The sequence below is a fragment of the Brassica napus genome, chromosome C8 (genome assembly GCF_020379485.1).
Source record: "Brassica napus cultivar Da-Ae chromosome C8, Da-Ae, whole genome shotgun sequence".
Lineage (NCBI taxonomy): Eukaryota > Viridiplantae > Streptophyta > Magnoliopsida > Brassicales > Brassicaceae > Brassica > Brassica napus.
In genome coordinates, this window is record NC_063451.1 from 3,841,580 (window position 1) to 3,864,654 (window position 23,075).

The 23,075-nt window shown below is 37.2% G+C and overlaps 3 protein-coding genes and 1 long non-coding RNA gene across 8 annotated transcripts; 1 reads left to right on the forward strand and 3 right to left on the reverse strand.

The window, feature by feature from the left end:
* Positions 1–6,557: 6,557 nt before the first annotated feature.
* On the reverse strand, positions 6,558–8,742 carry BNAC08G03160D. Its single transcript, XM_013860402.3, has 4 exons — positions 8,319–8,742; positions 8,121–8,242; positions 7,857–8,039; positions 6,558–7,698 (listed from the first exon to the last, which is right to left on the reverse strand). Exons 1-4 carry the CDS (start codon positions 8,544–8,546, stop codon positions 7,584–7,586), a joined length of 648 nt encoding a protein of 215 aa, XP_013715856.1. The 5' UTR covers positions 8,547–8,742; the 3' UTR covers positions 6,558–7,583.
* Positions 8,743–10,370: 1,628 nt separating this feature from the next.
* LOC106423775 lies at positions 10,371–13,673 on the reverse strand. 2 transcript variants are annotated; one of them, XM_013864534.3, is made up of 7 exons: positions 13,405–13,673; positions 13,040–13,259; positions 12,843–12,966; positions 12,407–12,741; positions 11,328–12,069; positions 10,984–11,159; positions 10,371–10,652 (listed from the first exon to the last, which is right to left on the reverse strand). In XM_013864534.3, the coding sequence occupies exons 1-7, from the start codon at positions 13,497–13,499 to the stop codon at positions 10,566–10,568; spliced, it is 1,779 nt and encodes a 592-aa protein (XP_013719988.1). In that variant the 5' UTR covers positions 13,500–13,673; the 3' UTR covers positions 10,371–10,565. The 2 variants fall into 2 exon arrangements, with proteins under 2 accessions (XP_013719988.1, XP_013719990.1); XM_013864536.3 differs by having other exon boundaries at positions 10,984–11,153; positions 13,405–13,656.
* A 2,454-nt stretch (positions 13,674–16,127) lies between these two features.
* On the forward strand, positions 16,128–18,655 carry LOC106419741. The gene is made up of 3 exons (XR_007327446.1): positions 16,128–17,584; positions 17,665–18,075; positions 18,164–18,655. It is a non-coding gene; the product is annotated as an uncharacterized LOC106419741 (long non-coding RNA).
* Positions 18,525–21,842, reverse strand: LOC106423765 (nucleolin 1-like). 4 transcript variants are annotated; one of them, XM_013864523.3, is made up of 15 exons: positions 21,698–21,841; positions 21,565–21,613; positions 21,281–21,447; positions 21,052–21,129; positions 20,896–20,979; positions 20,716–20,805; positions 20,513–20,629; positions 20,247–20,420; positions 20,027–20,155; positions 19,881–19,919; positions 19,712–19,797; positions 19,519–19,639; positions 19,171–19,445; positions 18,813–19,090; positions 18,525–18,726 (listed from the first exon to the last, which is right to left on the reverse strand). In XM_013864523.3, the coding sequence occupies exons 1-15, from the start codon at positions 21,719–21,721 to the stop codon at positions 18,698–18,700; spliced, it is 1,740 nt and encodes a 579-aa protein (XP_013719977.2). In that variant the 5' UTR covers positions 21,722–21,841; the 3' UTR covers positions 18,525–18,697. The 4 variants fall into 4 exon arrangements, with proteins under 4 accessions (XP_013719977.2, XP_013719978.2, XP_013719980.2 ...); XM_013864524.3 differs by lacking the exon at positions 21,052–21,129; XM_013864526.3 differs by lacking the exon at positions 20,716–20,805.
* Between the last annotated feature and the right edge of the window lie 1,233 nt (positions 21,843–23,075).

Below are 23,075 nucleotides of genomic sequence, written 5' to 3' on the forward strand. Positions count from 1 at the left end.
CTCCTCCTTGTGGACCGGTGTCACTATCGTCTTTTGGTTAACGTCTATGTTGCCTCGTTAAAAACATTTCCAGAAAAATCCAATGAAAAAAACCGTAGTTAGGTAAAAAGAGTACAACCACGTAAGCTCCCTCTCGAATTAGCAGTCATAAATCCTTTTGATGACGCATTCCAATGTTATGGTCATGTTTTCTAAATACTGAGGTAGGAAGTGATTTTGTGAAGAGGTCAGATGCATTGTCGCATGATCGGACATATCTTACTTCAATCTCTTTCTTCTTCTCGAGCTCTTGAGTGTATGAAAAGAACTTCAGATGTATATGTTTCGTTCTATCACTTTTGATATATCCTTTCTTCATTTAAACAACACATGCTGCATTATCTTCATATAAAATAGTTGGCTATATATTTTCGTCAATCCCACCGCTTGAACAGATGTGTCGGCTTATTGATCTTAGCCAAACACATTCTCTACTTGCTTCATGGAGTGCAGCATGATTTGAAGAGGTAGCTACTAGCGTTTGAATCTGAGAACGCCAAGATATAGCAATGCCTCCGATCGTGAAAACGTATCCTGTTTGCGATCGGGCTTTGTGCGATCTGAAAGATATCTGCATCTTCAAAACCAACCATTTGACTTTTTGAACTTTTAGGATAAAACAAGCATAAATCAATAGTCCCTTGGAGGTAACGAAAAACATGTTTAATCTCATTCCAATGTCTTCGAGTTAGAGATGAGCTGAATCTTGCCAAAAGATTTACAACAAATTATATATCAAACCGTGTACAATTTGCAAGGTATTTCACCGCTCCAATTGTACTTAGATATGGTACCTCCGGACCAAGTATCTCTTCTTTCTCCTCAGGCGGTCGAAATAGATCACTTTCAATATTAAGTGATCTAACGACCATCGGAGTGCTAAGAAGAGTTGATTTATCCATGTTAAATCGTTTCAACACTCTTTTAGTGTATGTGGATTGATGCATAAATATACCATTTTGTGAATGCTCTATTTGTAGGCGAAGACAATACTGTGTCTGTCCAAGATCTTTCGTCTCAAATTCTCCTTTGAGATAGTCTGATGCCTTTTGTATTTCCTTTGGAGTTCTGATAATGTTAAGATCATCAACATATACCGCGATTATTACAAATCCGGATATTGTTTTCTCGATGAAAACACATGGGCATATAGGATCATTCACATATCCTTCTTTTGTTAAATGATCACTGAGACGATTATACCACATACGTCCAGATTGCTTTAATCCATATAATGATATTTGCAATTTTATTGCACATAACTCTTTTGGTTTGGAACTTAATGCTTCTGCCATTTTACATCCATCATAAAGTTTCATGTAGATATCAGTATCTAATGATCCATATAGATAAGTTGTAACAACATCCATGAGACGCATCTCTAGATTTTATCAGCTGCTAGACTCATCAAGAATCTAAATGTGATTGCATCCATAACTGGAGAATACGTTTATTTATAATCGATTCCAGGTCTTTGAGAAAAACCTTGAGCCACCAGACGAGCTTTGTATCTCGTAACCTCATTTTTCTCATTTCGCTTTCGAACGAAAACCCATTTGTACCCAACTGGTCTCACATCTGCAGGTGTGAGTACTATAGATCCAAATATTTCTCGTTTATTAAACGAATCAAGTTCGGCTTGTATTCATCTTTCCATTGTTTCCAATCATGTCTCTTTTGACATTCATAGACAAACTTTGGTTCTGGATAATTGATTTCTTCATTTATTTCACTTGACACAATATATGAGAAAACATCATCAACATCATCATGTTCATTTCTATTCCATATCTTCTTAGGGCATCTCTATCCCCACTCCATTTTTTCCTCTAAAATGGTGTAAAAGTGAATATGGAGTAAGGAATGCTCCAACTCAACTTCATTTTTCATTCCATAATGGAATTTACTCCATAAATGGAGTAATCTATTTTTTGTTTGTTCATCATTCCATTATGGAGTAGGAAATGGAGTGGGGTTGGAGCATTTTTACTCCATATTCATTTTTTCTCCATTTTGGAAGAAAAAATGGAGTTTTACATTGGAGATGCTCTTATTATGGATGTAGTTGATAGAAATCACATTATTCCTTTCTGACTCATGATGCTCTACTTTGTTAATGTTCTCATCATTTGTTTCTTTCAAAATACTTTCTGCTATTTTGGGTGTCTTTTGTCTCAGCATCCTTTTGTTTTCTAAGAATTTTATTCTTAGAACCAGCAGGTTTGCCACGCTTCAAGCGTGTTTTAGACTCTTGTGTATCGTCTGTTTTTCCTTGCTCATTTGATATTTTGATACAAGCAGAAACATTCACGGCTGGTATATGAGATTTAGTTACCGTCTTGGTATCTGCACATGCATCAGGTAGCTGATTAGCTATACTCTGTAAATGCATGATTCGTCGAACTTCTAGTTCAGACTCTTTAGTAGGAGGATCAAGATATAGTAACGAAAGTACACTCCATTTGATATCATTTTCTACATTTTTGTTTTCTCCCCCTAGAACTGGGAATGCTTTCTCATCAAAATGACAATCGGCAAAACGTGCCGTAAAAACGTCACCAGTCTGTGGTTCTACATATCGTATAATTGATGAAGAATCACAACCAACATATATTCTCAATCTCCTTTGTGGTCCCATCTTTGTACGTTGTGGTGGTGCTACATGCACATATACTGCACAACCAAAGATTCTAAAGTGGGAAATGTTTGGTTCTCGACCAAACGCTAACTGTAGTTGGAAATACTTATAGTGTGCACTCGGTCTGATCCGAATGAGTGCTTCTGCATGCAAAATAGCATGTCCCCATACAGAGGTTGGAAGTTTTGATCTCATTATCAATGGTTTTGCAATCAGTTGCAGACACTTAATTAAAGATTCAGCCAAACTATTTTGAGTATGAACATGAGCAACATAATGTTCAACTTCAATTCCCGTTACCATACAATAATCATTGAATGATCGGATGTGAATTCACCAGTGTTGTCTAATCTAACTCTTTTAATAGTATAATCAGGAAACTGTGCTCGCAGTTTGATTATCTGGGCTAGAAATCTCGCAAATGCCACATTTCAAGATGATAATAGACAAACGTGTGACCATCTACTGGATGCGTCAATTAATACCATAAAATAGTGGAATGGTCCACAAGGTGGGTGTATAGGTCCACATATATCGCCTTGAATTCTTTCAAGGAACTTTGGTGATTCTTTATCGATTTTGGTTGGCGATGGCCTTACGGTCAATTTTCATAGAGAACATGCAACACATGTCATTTTATTCCCTTGAGAAATCTCCTGGATTTTCAGTGAATGACCATGTGAACTTTCTATGATTTTACGCATCATTGTAGTGCATGGGTGGCCGAGGCGTTCATGCCATAATGTGAACTCTTCTGGGTTCCGTTTTACTACAAGATTTGATTCGATCTCATCGATATAAGTACGATGTAGTTCCGAAGGAAGTTCTGGAAACTTTTTCAATATGTGTTTTCTGCCACATTTCTCAAAAATTACATACATGTATTTCTTTCCATCCTTAGTTGCAGACTGAGTATCATATCCGTGAAGATATATGTCTTTAAAACTCAACAAATTCCTTTTAGAACTCGGAGAATGTAGAGCATTATTTATGGAAAATTTTGTTCCATTCGGCAACGTAAAGTTTGCTTTACCAGTTCTTTCAATCACGTCTGCAAGACCTGATATTGTATTGACGACAATTCTTGTCGGTTTTATATCAGAGAAATATATATTTTGTCTCAGAATAGTGTGTGTAGTTCCACTATCTGGTATACATATTTCTCGAATTCATTTCTTGAATTTTGCTCCATTAACATTTTGATCCATTTATGAAATTGCCATAAATATTAATAAAAGAAAACATAAAATTCATTCATATAATAATCATATAAGGAAACACACAATAATTATACATTAAGGTGACGTTAAAACATCATTTTTCGCTTAAAACAGGAAATGTAATAATTATACATAACAATACTAAAAACTATTCAATAGTCTTATTATAAGTATTTCGGTTCTTTTCAGGAGTAATCTAGTCCAGTTCATTTGCGAAGTCAGAGGCATCGAGGTACGATGTCCCTTCAAAGTTTTCAGTGAGGTTCACTTCTTTAGTTTTTCTTTTCGTGGACTCTTGATATAACTTACAGAGATGTGGAGGAGTACGACAGGTACGAGACTAATGTCCTTTACAGCCACATCTGTAACATACTGTCTCACGCTTCTTGGTGGTATCCTCTTGAGTTTCTTTACCTTTAGAAACTTGTTCGGATCTAACCCACTTGTTAGATCCCTTCCATTTGGGATTGTAAGTTTTCCCACATTTGCTGTTGAAACGGCGACCACGATCTCGGTTGGTCTGGTTTCTCTTTTCCGATTTTTCTACCGCCGTAGCATTCACTTCAGGAAATGCTTGGCTCCCGTAGGTCGGAAATTGTGGTTTTTAATCAGGAGCTCATTGTTCTTTTCAGCAAACATGAGCGCAACCATCAATTCAGAAAATCTCGTGTACCCGTATTTTATGTAAATTTCGGGCAGGAAATGAAGCTGTTTGTGGAAAGTGTTGTACGTTTTATTCATCATTTTTGCCTCAGAGACAAGGTTACCACAATACTTCAGGAGTGAAACTATCCTCAGGACAGCGGAATTGTATTCCTCAACCTTTTGAAAATCATGGAACCTCAGATTTTTCCACTCTTCTAGAGCGTGAGGGAGGTTGACTTCTCTCTGGTTATCGAACCTTTCTTTTAAAGCTTGCCACAGTTCAGCTGGTTCTTCTATGCTCGCATAGTCATGAGTGACGTTCTCATCGAGGTGTTTCTTCAGGAAAATTATCGCTTCAACCTTATGCTCAGGCGGCGATTTGTTACCGATTATCTTTTTCATCACCAGATATGGTTTCACGTTTGCGACCCATCCGACGTAGTTTTCGCCAGTTATTTTGAGAGCCGGAAATTGAAGATGTTCAATTCTTGCCATTTGTATTTCTAAAACACAAAATAATATATTTTATTAGAATTTTGTAATTTTAAAATAAACAATTTATATTAATAGTGCACGCAATTACAAGGAGAAGTAACGCATAGAAAAGTAAACCGACATTAAGCGTAAATTCTTGAAGAGTAAATTTTCCAATAAAAAACCATACATAGAAGTAAAAAATAGAATAGCACATAAAACCACAAATATACGAATCATCTTTCTTGCAATGAAAACCCGGAATTGAGCGATTTGAAAATATTTGAGAGAACATAGAAATATTTTGGATGAAGTAAATGAGTGAAGAATGAGTATATTTATAGATGAAAATACTGTTCATAGCCGTTTGGAAAAGGGTAAAAATTTTGAAAATTTTCTTTGTGACCGTTGGGATTAAATCGCATGAACGAAAATCGATCTGAAAAGATTGCTTTAATCAGTCAACCAAATTTCGTAAATTTCGTAAATTTCATAATATTTTATATAGGTGGCCAAACATTTATATAATAACTATAATATAATAAACAAATAAATATCAATCGTATTATGATAATAGAAAAATTATAACATTAAATAAATTATGCAGCGGCACAGCCAAACCAATAATTATAGTGTATTTAACAACCAAATTTTATTAACGAGGTGACATACCGTCCACAATATAGATAAATGATAATTAACTAAAACAATTACTACAAAATAATAAATAGTAATATAGGTGGTATACCGACTATTATAGTAAGGTATATATGATACATATAAATTTTACCGAATCGCAAAGTGATCGTGCTGATAACGTGTTATGAAATAACTTACAATTTTATAGTATCGAGAAATTTAAATAAGGGCGAAATTTTATACCCGCAAGAAGGAGATAACACTAATATAAGATGAATATACGAAAGAGAGAGTTTATTATAAAGAGGGAGAAGAGAGATGAGGTGTGAATTACAATCGAACGAAAACGTTCGTATATATAAAGGTAAAAAGATAAAGTTATTAACCGAACCCGAACGGGTAACCCGAAAAATCCGAAATTAATAGTCAATATATATATTTTGAAATATATATAAGTATTTCAATTATTAAATTCAATATTTGTGGTAATATGATATATAATAATAAATATTAAATTTTTAATATATGCTTTAAATATATAATTAGTTATAAATAAGTATTTTATAATTTTCTCATTGAAATAAAAAATCTACTCTCTATAAGACAATACGTATTGTTTACAAATAATGTTTGTTTTCTTGATTTAACATTTTATTGTTATTTTATCAATTTTATGTGTGACAGATTAATTTTTATTTACTTTATATGTTTTTTTATGTTTTGTTTCAAAGTTTTTGTTTTTTACTTTGGTTATATCCGAACCGAACCGATATAACCCGTATCCGTACGATATATGATTATTTTATGGGTTTTAGGATGCAATACAATTTTGAACCGAACCCGAAGAGTTATTATCCGAACCCGACCCGTACTAATAAAGTTTTAGTATAAGACCTATAGCGTAAACCCGACCAACCCGAACGTCCATGCCTAAAAAAGCCCATGGGCTGATATTGATACAAATGGATCAAAGCTAAACCTTACAAAATTACCCCAAACTAAATCCAACATCAAAAGATTAGAGATAAGGATGTCTTTAGACATCACAGCTGTACTCCACATGCTTTCTGCTGAGTAAAGATAGAGATTACGTGTCACACAAAGGGATGGTGCTGCTTCTTCACCGGATCCGCCGTATGCAAGAAACTTCCGCTGGTGGATAGAAACAATTTAGCCAGCAAACCAACTTTGAATCTATTTGTACGCTTCAATCTCTCAGATCGCCTATGCTTTCCTTGAATTTCACTCTCTTCATCAGATGTTAAAATTACCAAGCCACTATGAACGATTCAGCAAACAGTCTTTGTCAAAAGGCTTGTTTATAAAACAAACTTTGACTTTTCTTCAACTGAAGTAAACCGCCAAACAAACATGCAAAGCTCCATTTTTCACTTCTTGTGAAGACTTTGCCAAGATTATAGACGCAAAGATTTAAGAAAGTGAAAATAGAGGATAACTAACGAAGAGAAACGAAACTTTAAGAAAACAGTCGGAATTTCAGCTTAAAACAGAGAGATGAAGCTTTAAGTACACACACACAACAAAAAAAACCTTCAACTCCTAATCCGAGAAAGTTTAAACATGTCGATCAACTCGGATTTGGTTGAAAACCACATCAAAATCGCCACTGCGAAAAAAATAATTCTGCAACCGGAAAAGAGAATTCGCCGAGCGAAAGAAAAGATTTACAACCAAACATAGCTCTTTCCCTCTCTAACTAAGCTGTATCCTCTGAAAGATTTGAGTCTGGTAAGAGGTATAGAGCTTTCTCGAGAGAAACCTCTCTCTAAGTGAGGAGAGAGAAGCTCCAGTCTGCATAGTTAAAAACAAATTTTTTTTTTGGTATGGAGTAAAATTTGTTTGTTTCTTTGACACAAAAATTGAGGGTAGAGTTTTGTTTCTTTCCATTTGTTTGGAATAAAATCATTCTATGAAACTACAGCGTATCGAGCTTTAGATCTCCGTGGTCTTGTTCTCCAAAGTATCGCACGAGGACTCGGACATAATCTGTATGGCACTTTAGGTGTCCGAATCTCAGGAACCCTGTTACATACAAAGTGCCATGTTATCATCAGCTTCAGTATTCTCTAATAAATTGAAAAAAGAAAAGAACTAGAGATATCTATTATTGTTTACCAAAATAAACAACCAATATTAAAAAGAATAATTGAACTGAAGACAAGGAGGGTACGAATTCTTACTGTAATCCAGAAATTTCGATTTGGGAAAAGTCAAAGTTAGTTAAACTATCTGATGTCGCCGTCGTATGTGAGGTCATGCGTCCCTTCAATTTTCCCGGCGGCGACTCTTCCGACGAAGGCTGCTTTATAGCAATCACTTTGCAGCCCAAGTTTCTAGTTACATCAATCCCACTCATTGCCCATCTACACATCGATAGAGTAACTACTAATTCAGAATCTTTAGTTATTATGACCCCGTAACTGTAGAATCGATCATAAAAGTACCTGTAAAGAAAGCTGTTTTGATGGAGACCAACGAGAATCATCGATGCACCAAGCTCTTTCACCACTTCAGCGATGGTTCTTCCATCTTCGTCGCCTTCTCTCACTATTATCTCCGTATTCGTCTGTAAGTTAACCACGATCACGAAAAAAATCAAGAACGGAGAAAGTTTGGGATCAGACTTATTTCATTTCACTCACGTTGAAGAAAGCGTCGCAGATTTCACGGAAAGAGAGGGCGAGATGGTATCCGTGGCGTCGGAGGAGACGCGCCGCTGTCGATTTCTTCTTGCGCGGCGGAGGAGAGATTACGTGGAGGAGGACTATGATGTCACCTTGACGGAAGAGGTTATGGAGTGCCCATTGCAACGCCGTCCTCGCCGCTTCTTTATCTTCTACAACCACCACGATCCTCCGTACGTCTCCCATTATTATTCTCTCTCCCTTTGTGTTTGGTCTGATAAAAGGAGAATTGAATTGGGTTCGGTTTTATGTCGTAGTTCTTGTGACTCACTTTCTCTCATCAGCGTCTCAATATGTATATAATAATAATAGTTTGAATGTTGAAATTTGGAATTTATGTTTGTGGAAATAAATCAAAGTGGGTCGAATGTGTTTTTGTTATGCATTTTTTGAAATCATGGACCGTGTTTTTGTTATCAAGATAGAGTGAATACTATGCAGTTTTACACTATTTCGGGAAATAACTTGATTCTCTCATTGGTTGCCAATCAAAAAAATTTTAAAGACATCAATCAAAGTTTCAAAAAAAAAAGTCAAGGAATCATGTTCGGTCATTTCACACGTAAGTAAAAAAAAAATTACCACTACATTTCTCATATTCTTTTATTTTCACGATTGCGAGTTTTTATGTTATTATTTATCGAAAGTCGAAACCATCATCTATAGATCGATACATTAATTGCTAACATAGAGTTTTTGGTCGTGTTCGTGGTGCTAAGGACTTTTGGTATACAAATGACATTTTTTTGATCAACATAGACAAATGACATTTAAAGATTTAAAAGTTTAGAAACGCAGAGGCAGAGTTCTGATTTTCTTAACAAATACCAAACGGTCAAAAGTTAAACCTACTTGCAAAGATTTGAAGTACAATATGACAACGCGTTAAGAACCCAACCCCACGTGTCAAGCTTTAGACTCTACAAACTTAAAAAGGCAACTCTGAAGGGTCCACATACTCCGCGTCAGCAGCTGACAAAGGCATATGACTTCCACATGTATTTGACACAACTCATAATAAATACAAATCTCACGCGCCCTTCTCGCAGTTTTCTCGTTTTAGCGTAATCATAGTCCCATGAGTTACACGCTCTCCATTAGCGCGTGTCTAACTATGTAAGCTGTAAACGAAGTTGCTACAAAAACCACAAATCTGCTAATATTGAGCCATGAATCCGAGGACGGTCTAGATAATTACTTTATATAAATATAAAGTATTCATGCATTATATATATTCTTAAAAAGTATTTTAAAGAAATAAAATAGTGGAACATGACACAATCAAAAATTGGTTGCATCTCAGGGATGTCTTTGCGCTTGTCATTTTCCATAACAATTCTGGAAAAGTCCGCACATTTGAGTTTCATATTCCTGTAAACTAGTTGGAAAAAAAAAGGAAACTACATTTTATCTTTTTGGAAAACAAAATATCCATACTCTTGATAATATCTAATATAATATAATACATAATATTATTTATAAAAATATTTAATATATAAACAAGAACAGAAAGGGATTTAGTCATTTCCATATAATATATTCGAAAGGAGTATCTCACTTCTTTTTTTGTTAACATTCTAATTTTATTATTACATCCACGAGATTACATATTGTTGAGTTCTTAATCTAGCATTTTTAGCTAATACATCAACATTTCTAGTTAAGTTTCTAGTCACAAGGAGTATCTCACTTAACTTTGAGAACCCCGAGTGATGGGAACATTTTTTATTGGTTGCATCATAAAATTTTTACCACAGAAGTAAAAATTTTAAAAGAGAAAGGGAGAGTACGGAAGGTTTGTTAGATAAATTTCATATTAGCATTAAACACTTGAGACTTGAGAGGTTAATATAAAAATGCTCTTAATTATAGGTTATACCGAAAGGTGATCCGATCTGTGTTTATGTACCTGAGCTAGGAGCTGATACCACCTACAGTGATACGATGAAGTTTAGTTATGTCTATTTGCTGGCTTGAACTTTCTGCTATGGTTATTGAAGCTCTAACGTCTAGTTTGAGAAAATGTTCCAATACAAACTCATGTGTATATGATTTCAAGCTATAGCAATTTCAAATGGGTTAAACAACAGATACTACTTTTTTGACGAAATCAACAGAAAACTCAGAACACATGAATAATACAGTTTTCAAGTTTTAAATTTCAAAGAGGCCTCAATGATTTTTTAGGAACAACTCGTCAATGTCTCAGCTTGAAGATCCTCTGTTCAGTCTTGCTTTTTTCGGGGATGGCGACTTAAATAGGTTCCGAACAGATGTTAACGGATCATCTACCTGAAAACAACACATAAAGAATCATCAAAGACATTATAATTGATGAAATAGCAATAATCTTCCGGGTGTAGAAAAGCATATGGTTCTTGTTCTTTACAATTTGATCATTTATCTAATGCTCAGAACCATCCAAAAATATATTGTGGGTTGTTAATTATTCGATCCTGCTACTTGTTCCTATAAAAGGGGCTCATGTAGTTATGTTGAGAGAAAAATGGGAATGGTCGGAGTTAAGTTATATCAGTCTGCAAATACTAAATAGCGTGTTTCCATCCTTACACTAAAAACGAATTACTTTGCCTAAGAATAAATGAAAAAAAAAATAAGTTACCTTGAAAATGGAAGAGGGTGACGGTGGAGTCTGACAAGATCCCTTCTGGCGTTGTAATGCGGACAGAGTCCGTCTCCATCCAGGGCCTCTTCTACCAGTCGACCAGATCCAAGGACAGAAATGCCTATGCTGATTGATCGGATCAAACTCCATCTGTTTGTTTGATTTACCTGTATCTTCACAAAGAAAGATGTGTCAAGCACAGTGCTACAAGCCTACAGCATTCTACTTATGAGAGGTTTCATACAATTAGCTATGAGCATAGTTCATTGGTTTGGTTAACAACTAGTGCTTGTAATAATCTGAGAAATTTGTATCTGCAATGATACTCTTAAGCAATTTACCTCCAGTTGAATCCTTTGGTTTATAGTTTTCAGGAAGACTTGATGTTACCACCATCAGTTGTTTGTCTTTGGTTTGTGGTGTAGTATTACTATCTAAATCAGATGCGTTTCTTCCTCCATCAGCCTTCTCCCCCACATCAATCATGTCTTGATCGCTATTTTCCATACCACCTCCATTTCTCTCTGGTGTCCTACACTGCTGATCCTGAATAGAATTGTCAGTCCCGTGATCACGATCTCTAGAGTAAGAAGCAAACCTCGACCTCAAGTTCCTGCCGACAATAGGCAGCGATATGGTCGCTTTGAAGTTTTGCTTCGTTGCTGGGGGTCCTCCTGCTATGGTAAACTGTAAGCTTGAAGTTTGTCTTTGAAGAGTACCATCCCTGGAGTTTTTCTCGGTGTTAACTTCTGTGTCACCGGTGACTCTACACAATTCCAGTGGTCTCGGAACAGTTGAGAAAACCCAGAGCCCAACACAGGCTCCACAGAGCTTACAGTCTAGTACAACAGAACTGGGATCAGAGTTTAGTGTGTCGGGAACCACTGGGTTTTCACTATTCTCTGATACTCCATTTGGATTCGAAGTTGAACTGGAGGAGCTTAGAAGCTCACGGGTAGCAGTTTCTGGAAGCAAATCAATAGTATCTGTACCCTTAGAGGCCTCGCCAGATTTATCTTTGCAGTCCACAATATAGGGAAGTGCCCTCGGTTCCCATCCACATAAACTGATAAGCTTTTGTGCCTGCAAACATGAATGCAACAGTACTTCTTATTAGCTATGACTCAAAAAATAAACCAAATGCCTCTTAGAAAGGATGAGATAGTCATTACGTTATCATTAATTAACTGTAAGTCTCTAAGCTAACTATATTATATGAACAAAATCAAATGAATTGGGAAGAATGACGGACCAAGGGAACTATATTGATAGATGCACAATAGTATAAGGATCATCCTATTCTACAAATATCATATAAGTGCCTTGAAAGCACAACATGAACATGGAAATGTTATACCAGATTGCAAAAGTGTTTTATGTTATCTAGGAATAATTGAGATTTCTTGAGTGCAGATCAAACCTGGTAGAAAAGTTGAGCCGGACTCGCTCCAACATGATTGATAAAGGATTCCGTTTGAGAACATTCGGCTGTTGTGTCGCCAGATGCAATATGTCGTCTAAGATATTCCTCCAGGTCAGAGGTCTTCATGTAGTCAATGGCTGATGGTGAGATAACAGGCAGAGCTAAAAGCTGAAGTAAAGCTTCAGACCGTTCTTCATGCCGTTCTACTAAATCCTGCGGCGTCATTGAAGGAAACTCCGAAAGTGTTTCTTCGCATGAATTCTCAATCCACGGACAAAGTAGTTTGTGTCCATTATCCAACTTTAAGCTGAAGACAGAGGCTGCTTTCTCCACTGTAAGAAACCAACAGAGACGATATCCAACTTGTTAACTGTATATACACACACAAGACGATTCTAGTCTACACACACAAAAGAAAATGCCCACACCGTACCTTGTTGCTTTGACCAAGAAGCCGGTGCTGAAAAGTAAAGATGAGCTCCACAAGATTCACAAGAGATAGTATCAGTGTCAGCATTCACCCACCCTCTCCTCGCGCAATTCAAAGCACTAATAACCTACCACCACACACAGAGAACAGGAATCAGCTAAGCATTCCATAGCAGAAATAAAGGTGAGAAAGAGGTAGACCTGGGGTTTGGCAAACCAAGTCATGGACTTGAAAGTAGCAAGCCTCCTCATAAGGTCTCCTCTATCCCACGGCCTGCAAAGACCAGACTGTGATGTCCCGGTGGCCGGAGCCTTCAAAGACCTATCAATGGTAGCTAATGCAGTCTTTGGCTCAACAAGTGCTAACGCAGATGAAGGATTCGGACGCTTCTTGCCTCTTGATTGCTGCTCTACAGGTGAGCTACAGAGACAAACAAATGATATACAAGTGACTAGATTACAGCTTCCATTATGCAACCACAATCATCTAAAAATTGAAATCAGATTAACGATTGTAAAGAGTCGGAATCGATCTTAGCGAAGGTAGATGGAGATCTAATACTGACCTAGTGGAGGAGGAGGAGGAAGGAAGCGGAGATTTCGATGGGGTGAAGAGCTTGTCCATGATCTGGTGGAACCTCTTCTCCGAGTCTTGTGCCATTGTTTACTTTTCTTCTGAGATCGTATAAACCCTAATCCCTTTCAGATTCGCCTCTATCTTCGCCGCTCAGGTGAATGAGTGAGTGGTGAGGCGGAACAGCACGAAAACGACGGGACTTCTGTCGTTTTGGTTCTCTAAGTTCTCAAATAATTTTATCTATTTTATGCCCTTTAATTAATACTCAGGGCGCATAATTTTATCTATTTTATGGGTCAATCTTTCATCCAATTAATCTCAAGACATGCAGCCGTAACAATCAATCTGGTACACCGAAACATGTGTTGTGATAGTTATTGCCCAAAATGTGAAGCGCCAGAAGAGAATGTTACTCATGCGATCTTTGAGTGTCCACCGGCCTTACATGCATGGAAATTATCATCAACACCGTCGAGCCCGTAAATCTTCCCTGTACCAAGTATTTATGCTAATATGGACTATCTTTTTTGGAGAAATAATAGTATTGTGGAGCCAGAAGATGATAGAGACTCATATCCTTGGATAATTTGGTACATCTGGAAAGTTAGGAACGATTAGTTGTTTAGAGGCATAGACAGAGACCCTTTGGAACTAGTCATGTATGCAGAGAGCGAGTACCAAGCTTGGTACAATGCAAGAGACACTGTGCCGGTTCCGAAACAGGTACAGATTGCCGAAGAAACACAAGCCTTAAGCTTGGGTAATATTTGTATGGTGGATGGTTCATGGACCTCCACAGCTCAGTTTAATGGTATGGGATGGGTTTGGAAGGATACCATGGGGAAGATTCAGCTAATGGGGTCAAGGAATTTAAGGAGACGGGAGACAACTTTACACTCGGAACTGGAAGCGCTGCAATGGGCAATGGAGAGCATGATACAACACTCGACCTGCCAGAGGTTTGAGACAGACTACAAGGATCTGATTGCAATGTTAGAACAACCACAAGCTTGGCCCAACTTCTCAACTGAGCTGGAAATCATTCAAACTCTTCGGTTGTGTGTTTTCGGACTTCGAGATCAGCTACTTTCCAAGAACGCAGAATGTGATTGTTGATTCGTTAGCTAGGAATGCACGTTCTTTTCATAGATCTTTATGTTTTATTGGTTGTTCTATTCCGGTCTAGCTACCTAGATCACCTCAGGTTTGAGTAACAGAATAGTTGTTTACTGTCAAAAAAAAAAAAATTTAATACTTAGGGACTTGGGCAATTTTTTCTAGTAATCTTAGAATAGAATGAATGATGACTAAAGAATGACGAGGAATAATACATTCCCTAATATCATCTCCAATGGGGGTTCTATCCATTGAAGTTCTAAACATGCATATATATGTATGTATATGTTGTATGTGTGTATAATTGTGGGATCCATGATTTTACGGGAATCCAAACCGAGAGTTTTTTTAAAAAAAAATTTTAAGAAACTCTCGGTTAGGTTTTCCGTAAAATCATGGGTCCCACAATTGCACACACACATACAACAATACATATATATATATGTATATCTGCATGTTTAGAACTCTAATGGGTAGAATTCCTTTGGAAGTGTTCTAAGGTTCCTAAAAAGAATCACCATTCACGAGCAATGATTTTCCCTTCTGATCCCCTCTCATTCTTTTTTTTTTTAGAGAAATAAAAAATAAAACTATTCTTTGTTAAATTTGAAAAGGAACAACCATACTTTTTTTTTTTGTGTCATCTGTTAATTTCATTTATTTGCTCAAACGAGCTTAAACAAACTTACATCCAAGCAGTTAATGGATTCCCCATCTATACCAAAAAATTAAGTCAACCCCCATATCAATCTTCACAAACCTTGATCCAAACCCAAAAAATGCCTCGCACTTAACCATTAGGTCCTAACACCCACAGAGGACCGCCTTTCTTCATTCTCAAAGAGTTCCCGAAACCAAAAGGAGCACCCGTAGCTACGTAAGTCTGCATGTAACAATCATTCCTTTTCATTCCTGCTATTTTATTCATCTGCATTTTTTCTTATTCGTTTCTCTTGTTTTTATAATGGTCACCAGTAGGCATGGGCGTTCGGTGCCCCCATCAGTTTCGTTTCGGGCTAATGAATTTTTGGGTTTTCGATTCTTAGCTCAGAGGTCCCATTCGCGTTATATGAAATTTCAGTATGGATTCAATTCGGAACCTATCGGGTTCGGGTCGGATCGGTCATTCGACTCAGGATCCGCTTAGTTCCGAAGTTAAAATGGGTCCGGTTCGGTTTCGGGTTTTGTAACCAAAAAAAAACGAATGTTAATAAATTAACCGAAAATAACTCAACAATCTGATCAAATCCGAAAATAAAATGTTCATTACTAAAGTTTGAAGTTCACGGTTCATGGTCGAACCAATTATTAGACCCAACCCGGCTATGTATCTGGTTCATGGTCAAACCCGGTTCAACCATCGGGTCGGTCCGGTTTTAAAAACACTACACACCAAAACATAAGTAGTTTGACTTCAAAATTTAACAACCAAAGTCAAATACCATATCGAACTCCAAAATCACACAATACACTAGTAGACAATACAAATTAATTGTTCAAATCACATACATAAAACAGAATCTTAAAACGTAGACGTAAATCAAAATGCTTAGTATTGTTGGGGATGTTTCATCTCATCTCCATACTCTGAAAAATGCAAAAGAGTGTTAACAATTTAACATTCATATTGAGTATTAAGCTTATACAAGTTTGTTTCATGTGATTAAGAATCAAGAATGTCTCTTTCAAACGTGTCCACATCTTCAGTAACAGAAAACATGCAAAAAGCAAATGAATAAAAGATGAATCAAGCGACATGCAAATAGAAGACGAGGCGATTGACTTTGAATCGATTACCAAAGCATTCATAAGAACCGAAGAAGAAGAAGTGCAGAAGACATGAAATAAACAAACCTGTAAGTGATTCCTCTAATTCTCAGATGGAGCAGAAGACAAAGAAATCAGTAGATTTATTGTTTCCAGTTTGTAATTATAAAGAGATCCAATCGAGAGATTTTGGGACTAGGATTTGCTCGCCGAACGGTAATCAGAACAGGTGAGAAAGAGTTGACTACATGGAATGTATAAAGATCGGTTTACTAGGATCTCGGTACACGACTGAACCGACCCGAGACTGCTTAGAGCTAAAGACCCATTCGGTATTTTGCATGGTCCCGTTACTGATCCAAACCCGCTACTTCGGTTCGGCTTAGAGTACGGATTTTGGGTGTAGTTAATTATGTCCAGACCTAGTCACCAGTCGGACCCTTAATGAAATATTTTTATTATTTTTATTTGGTCGAGCTAAATTTAATTTTGTCCAAGTTCTGGTTTGGGTTTGATTAGAAACCCGGTTCAGCCTGGTTTATATATCCATCCTAGTGATCATTTTGACCATTTTGAAACTTTGTTGTGTGTTTTCAGCAATCCTCATCTGCTGATAAGTACATAGGACTATACACTGATTCAATCCCAAATGTAAAGGTTTTCTACATGTCATCATCGGTTACTCGGTATAACCCCTTTATCAGTTTTCCTCTGAAATCTTTCCAGTTCCCTCCTTCCAGTAAATCTTGTTTCAGTACAATAAAAAAAATGTTTATTTTGTGTAATTACTTTCTTCAAGGATGAACTTCTTTGGGCTGCGGGGATGAGTGCCACTTGAAATAGGTTGAAAGAATGCCGGTTACATGGGTGAAACTGGATGGAGAATTCTCTTTGGATAACATATAACAGATAAGCCGGTGTTCAAGTCCTTGTCACCAAGGTAAATAACCTGGTTTCTTCAATAATGTTATTTCTGAAGTTTCAAGAATACTAATCTTGACTCTTGTTTGATTTGTGTGTGTGTGCTTATATATTGTTAGAAGTTAAAGAAGGTGGATATACTTCTTGTGCTTGTCTAAAAGAAAATGATGGCTACAACATTCAAACAACTGGTAAGTTAATTTAGTATAAAATTCGGTGAATATTGAATGTTTTTTTGTTTAGTGGAGGAAAATTCAGGTGGTTTGATGTATGTTATAAATTATCTCTCTGCAGCACATGCTAAACTCAATTTTCATCATGGTTCGGTTCAACCTCAAGCACTTTTAGACATTGCTAGATCTCAGGTAATCAAATCTTTGAGGAACACAAAACCATTTTTTCTTGCTGCTTTAATGCATTAACCACAGGTTCTTTCACCTTGCAGATGTACTGATTACATTCTTTGAAAAACTGTCAAGGAATGAATTGCCAAGTTGGATATGGACCAAAATATCCAATCAGAGTCCACCATACAGGCCCGTCATTCCCTTCAATCTTTGTTCAACGTTCTTCTGTGAACTGTGTTGGTTTAGAATGTCTCACGCTGATATGTTATCCACGGTGCTCTTGTTGATGGACCAGATCAGAATGATTACTATTCAGATGAAGGACAAACCACGAGCAAATCAGAACCAACTTTTGTCTGGAACAGCTTCACTTGTTGGTCTATTCGCTAAACTCTCGGGAAGATTAGGTAACTAAACAATAAACTGTGTGCTCTTACTCATGTTCCGTGAATCATATGTAATGACGGAGGAGGATCTTCTAAACCATACCAAACAACAGAACCCACCAGGTTGTTAATCTTCTTACTTGCTTGCTCTATACAACTTCTTGCCTCTTCGGGCATTTCTGATTCTCATTTTCTCTGAAAATCTTCACAGTTTCTGTCTTACAAAACAACACCAACATCATACTCCAAAGCAATGCACCAATCGAACAGTTCATTCAATAACTGCTGATTGGATGGCCGGGAACTCTAGGTACTACTACATACCCTAAGTGCTCATCAAGAACAATTCTCAGAGGGACCGGACCTCAAGCTTCAGACCGAAGATCTCTGACCTATAGGCTTAATAGGGCAAAAGAATGCATACCACCTTCCTCAGGGGCAAATGAAATCTGACAATCTGCCCCTCTATGGGTATCAGTTATAAGTTACTACTAATCCTCTTTGTTAACATCCGGTTTTAAAGTCGTTTATCATTTGAGTGATAGGAATTCGAAGCTCAAGGAAGACAACAATTCAACACAAAAAGCACTCAAAATTGAGTTTTAATTTAAATTCAGACAATAATATAAGGATTCAGACACAACTGGACTAGCAAAGAAAAAAAAAAGCTGAAATAATAATAAGATGAGTAAGCATCACAAGGCTAAAAGACTTGAGCACACAGGAAACTCTTCCCCATAAGCTTTTAATCGTCAAAGGTAGTCTTCTTGTTGACTGCCAAAATAAACCAAGAACATGTGAGAAGCTGGATTACTTAACTATCAAGATTCAAGACAACATCTATTAACAAACTAACGTACCTGAGGAAGTGAAACTAGGTCTGCTGAATCCACGGCCACCACCATTGTCTCTTCCTCTACCAAAACGACCACCGCCATTTCTACCACGCCCACTGTCTCTTCCTCTACCACTACAAAAACGACCACCTCCGCCACCACTAAAACGACCACCGCCGCCACCACCACCACTGCTGTCCCTCGGTTTAGCCTCATCGACAACAATATTCCATCCTCCCAACTCAGTACCATTAAGGTCATACGCCTTCTCTGCGCCTTCCTTAAAGTCAATGTAAGCAATTCTGCATTTTAAAACAATTGTTTTAGTTAACCATCTGAGAGAAAATAATACACAAAGTGGAGGGAAGAAGAAGTCACACACCCTCTGGAAGCACCAGTTTCACGGTCCATGGGAAGAGAGACCCTTGTGATCTCTCCACATGAAGCAAAGTGTTGAGTCAATGCCTGCCTGATATCTTCCTCAGGAAGGGACGAGTCGAATCCCTTGACGAATATTTTTTGACCTTCACCACCACCGCTTCTGAAGTTACCACCACCGCTTTGTGGAGTGTTGTATGCGGGTCTGTCTCCCCTCTCCGCAGCCAAATCAAGACGAATGTCACGACCAAGTAAGGCTCTACCGTGAAGTTCCAATGCCTGAGGTACAAATGATTTTAGTCAGCAAGCAAATTTCAAAATAAATACTTAAAAGTACAAAACTAGCACTCACCTTCTGTGCATCTTCAGAAGTAGCAAACTCAACATGGCCAAATCCTCTGAAACTGCCATCATCCTTGTTGGTAGCAAATCTAACATCAACAACTTCGCCAGCTTCTTTAAAGAAATTTTCACTGTATTTGGAGGATAGACTATCATTAGATCACGGCAAAAAACTGAACTTGTCCAAAGAGAGAGATACTTACACGTCTGATCTTTCGATCTGGAATGAGAGATTACCAGCAAAGAGCGTCTTGGGTCCTCCTGTAGCAGGAGTTGCTGGTGTCTTAGGCTGAAAGACAAAAGGATGAAATACAAATTAACTTCAAAGAATGATCCATAAACGAAATTAGAGAAACTTGGGGGATTCCTTACCTGTTTCTCCTCAGCATCCACCATTTCTACATCAGCGTTCTGTTTTAGTAAAAAACATTAGATCAGCAAACGGCAAGTTATAAAAAATTTATGCAATAGAAACTCAACTTTGATATTTTGGAATCATAATGAAACATCTCACACACCTTTTTCTTTGGGGTTTCTTCCTCATCTTCACTCTCTGATTCGTCAGATTCAGATTCATCACTACTGCTATCCTTTTTAGCTGCCTTGGTGGTAGCCTTTTTAGGTGCAGGCTTTTCATCTTCACTTTCCTGGAATGACAAAAAATCAAACAAATCAACAACGATTCAAATTACAGGACATCAGAAGCTGCTTATTGATCAAGTTAAGTAGAGAATCTACCTCATCAGATGATTCTGAACTGCTTGCAGCCTTGGTAGCAGGAGCTGCCTTTTTAGCAGCTGGTTTCTCATCCTCAGACTCATCTTCCGATGAATCATCATCGTCAGAAGATGAAGAATCTTTAGCTTTAGCAGCTGGCTTCTTAGCAGCAACAGGTTTCTTTGTAGCAGGTTCCTGTTAGCCCATCACCAAACACGCAAATAAGTTACATAGTTCAGAAACATAAAGAGGAAAACAGTAAAAGATACTTATGAGGAGGTGCTTACTTCATCAGAAGATTCCTCATCGGAAGAGTCTTCCTCTTCAGAGGAGCTCTCTGCCTTGGCCTTCACAGAGCCGTTTTTAGCAGCTGCAGCAGGTTTCTTGGTAACAGCAACTTCTTCCTGAAATATATGATAAACCCCAAATATGTTAGCAATAAAATCCAAGGAGTGCAGGCTAAAAACTCGCATAGTAATCAAAAACTAACATCATCTGAAGATTCCTCCTCAGAAGATGAGTCATCTTTTGTTTTCTTTGCAACCTTTCCGTTAGTGGCCTTCTTGGCTACCACAGGTTCCTTCAAAGACAAAACATTGAAGGTTTTAGAAAGACGCTACACAAAGTACAAAACTGAAAACACAGTAATAAACAACCACAAAACTCTTACATCATCTGAAGAAGAGTCGTCAGAGGACTCCTCACTGCTTGAATCAGCCTTAGCTGGAGCCTTCTTAGCAGGAACTTTCTTAGCCTAACATGAACAATACAATACTATGAGACAAACATCAAACAGAGATTAATCTACAGTTTGTGAGTATCATACCTTAACCTCTTCCTCGGAATCAGAAGAATCTGATGAGTCTGAGGAGCTCTCAACCTTTTTAGCAGGAACCTTCTTAGCCTAACATTATTTCAAAAAAAAAAATCTCAGTGAACATATAACAATTTATTCCTATGGGATAGACACTAAACAGAGTCTAACCTAGAGTTACTTTCAAGTTCTTAAATCTAACGAATCAACAATGATACTAGTAAGACACTGAGAGCTATACCTTAACCTCTTCCTCGGAATCAGAAGAATCTGAAGAGTCTGAGGAGCTCTCAACCTTCTTAGGCACCTTCTTCACGGCTTTCTCCTTCTTGACGGCAGCAATCACATCCTTCTTCTGCTTCTTAAGGTTCACTTTGGCATCCACGTCATCCTCAGCCTCTCTCTTACCTGAAGTATAATAGATACAAAAGTTCAGATCAGACTAAAACTACAGATACCAACAAAAATAAGGACTCAATTAGAAAAAACACACACTTTGACACATAAGAAACATAAAGTTCTTACCTTTCTTCAGAGGTTTGGTCGCCTTAATCGCAACAGGTGCTGCTTCAACCTGAAGACACGAAACAAAAACAGAGTTTCATTAAACAGTACGAAGAAGAGCTAATTGGAAAACCCAGAAGGAGACGAAGCTTACTTTGGTGGCGGATTTTTTACCCATGGCGAATCTGAGAAGAAGAAGCGACTGCTAGGTTAAAGAGAGAGGAGAGAGGCAAACAAACCCTAAGAAGCTGCGCGAGATATTTTTCAGTTTAGGGTTTTAGGACATATATTTATAATCTCTTTTGTTTTGGTTTGGGGGTAAACATGTCATTTCCAGTATCTCATCTAGTGGCTGCCTCCTCGAGCGTGTTATTTGATCCACGCCGTCCACGTGGTAGAGTCTTGTTTTGTTTTTTTATGGAAGTATATATTTTTAATCAAGTTGGTGACCGTTGGGACTAGGTAAGTCAAAGCGGAATACGCACCCTTGTCTGTGATGGGCTCTACTTTCGTGGGCTTTTTATAGGTTGGGCTTTGTAAGACTTTGTGTCGGATTCCCGCCTGCTATAAAGTTAACTAATCAGGATTACGTTGCTCGATGGATAATGGCTCCACTGATAACTATTCTGGAAAAAAGAATAAACAATAAAAAAAATGTAAATAAATAAAATTGCAAGAATAAAAAAGAATAGTTGTTATTTCTCAAATTTAACAAGAAATATTTTTGTTATTTATTTTTCTATAAAAAAAGGTGGTAGAAAATGAGAAGAAAAAATTATTCCTTGTGAATTGTGATATTTTTTAAAAACGTTATGGAATGCATTATTTCTAGCCGTTTCCTGGTCACCATTTATACCAAAAAACAAAAATCAATCTTTTTCTTTTGTTAAAATGCAAATATCACACTTCTGCATGAATATGAGTTCGGTAGGCACTGCAAAATATGCATGAATTCGATAGTAAGGTTATTTGAAAGATATTTATTGATCAATCAGATGACGGGTTACAAGAGAGTGATTACCGAACAAGCGAAAATGACAAGGTTTCTAGGGAGAAAAAAATATAAATGATAAAACCTAGTTCTAGCTCCTTGTGACATCTTTGTTTTCTGAATGCTCCTCTCTAAGTCTATTCTTTATCGTTTTATATCCGGCTCTCTTCTACCCTCTATTCGGTTTAACCTAATCGGATGGGCTGAGCTGGACCGACCTATCTTCATTCTGCCTATTGAAATTGGCTGAGCTCTGTATTTGATGACCTTGTCAGTGGTGGTTAATAATTGATATCAAAAGTTATTTTGGATTATTAGAAAATTTTATTTATAGTGAACATTCAATAGAAAAAATCAACACTATAATTAAACAAGTGACTCTTGAGTTGAACGATAATTTTTTTAAAATCCTTGAGAAACCGACATGTGGAAAAAACTGAGATAAACAATTAGATCATTTTATTTATACACATCAAATATAGTTATAACACGTGCGGTCTTCATCTTACTCTTCTTTTACGTTAACCTCTTCGGTTAAACA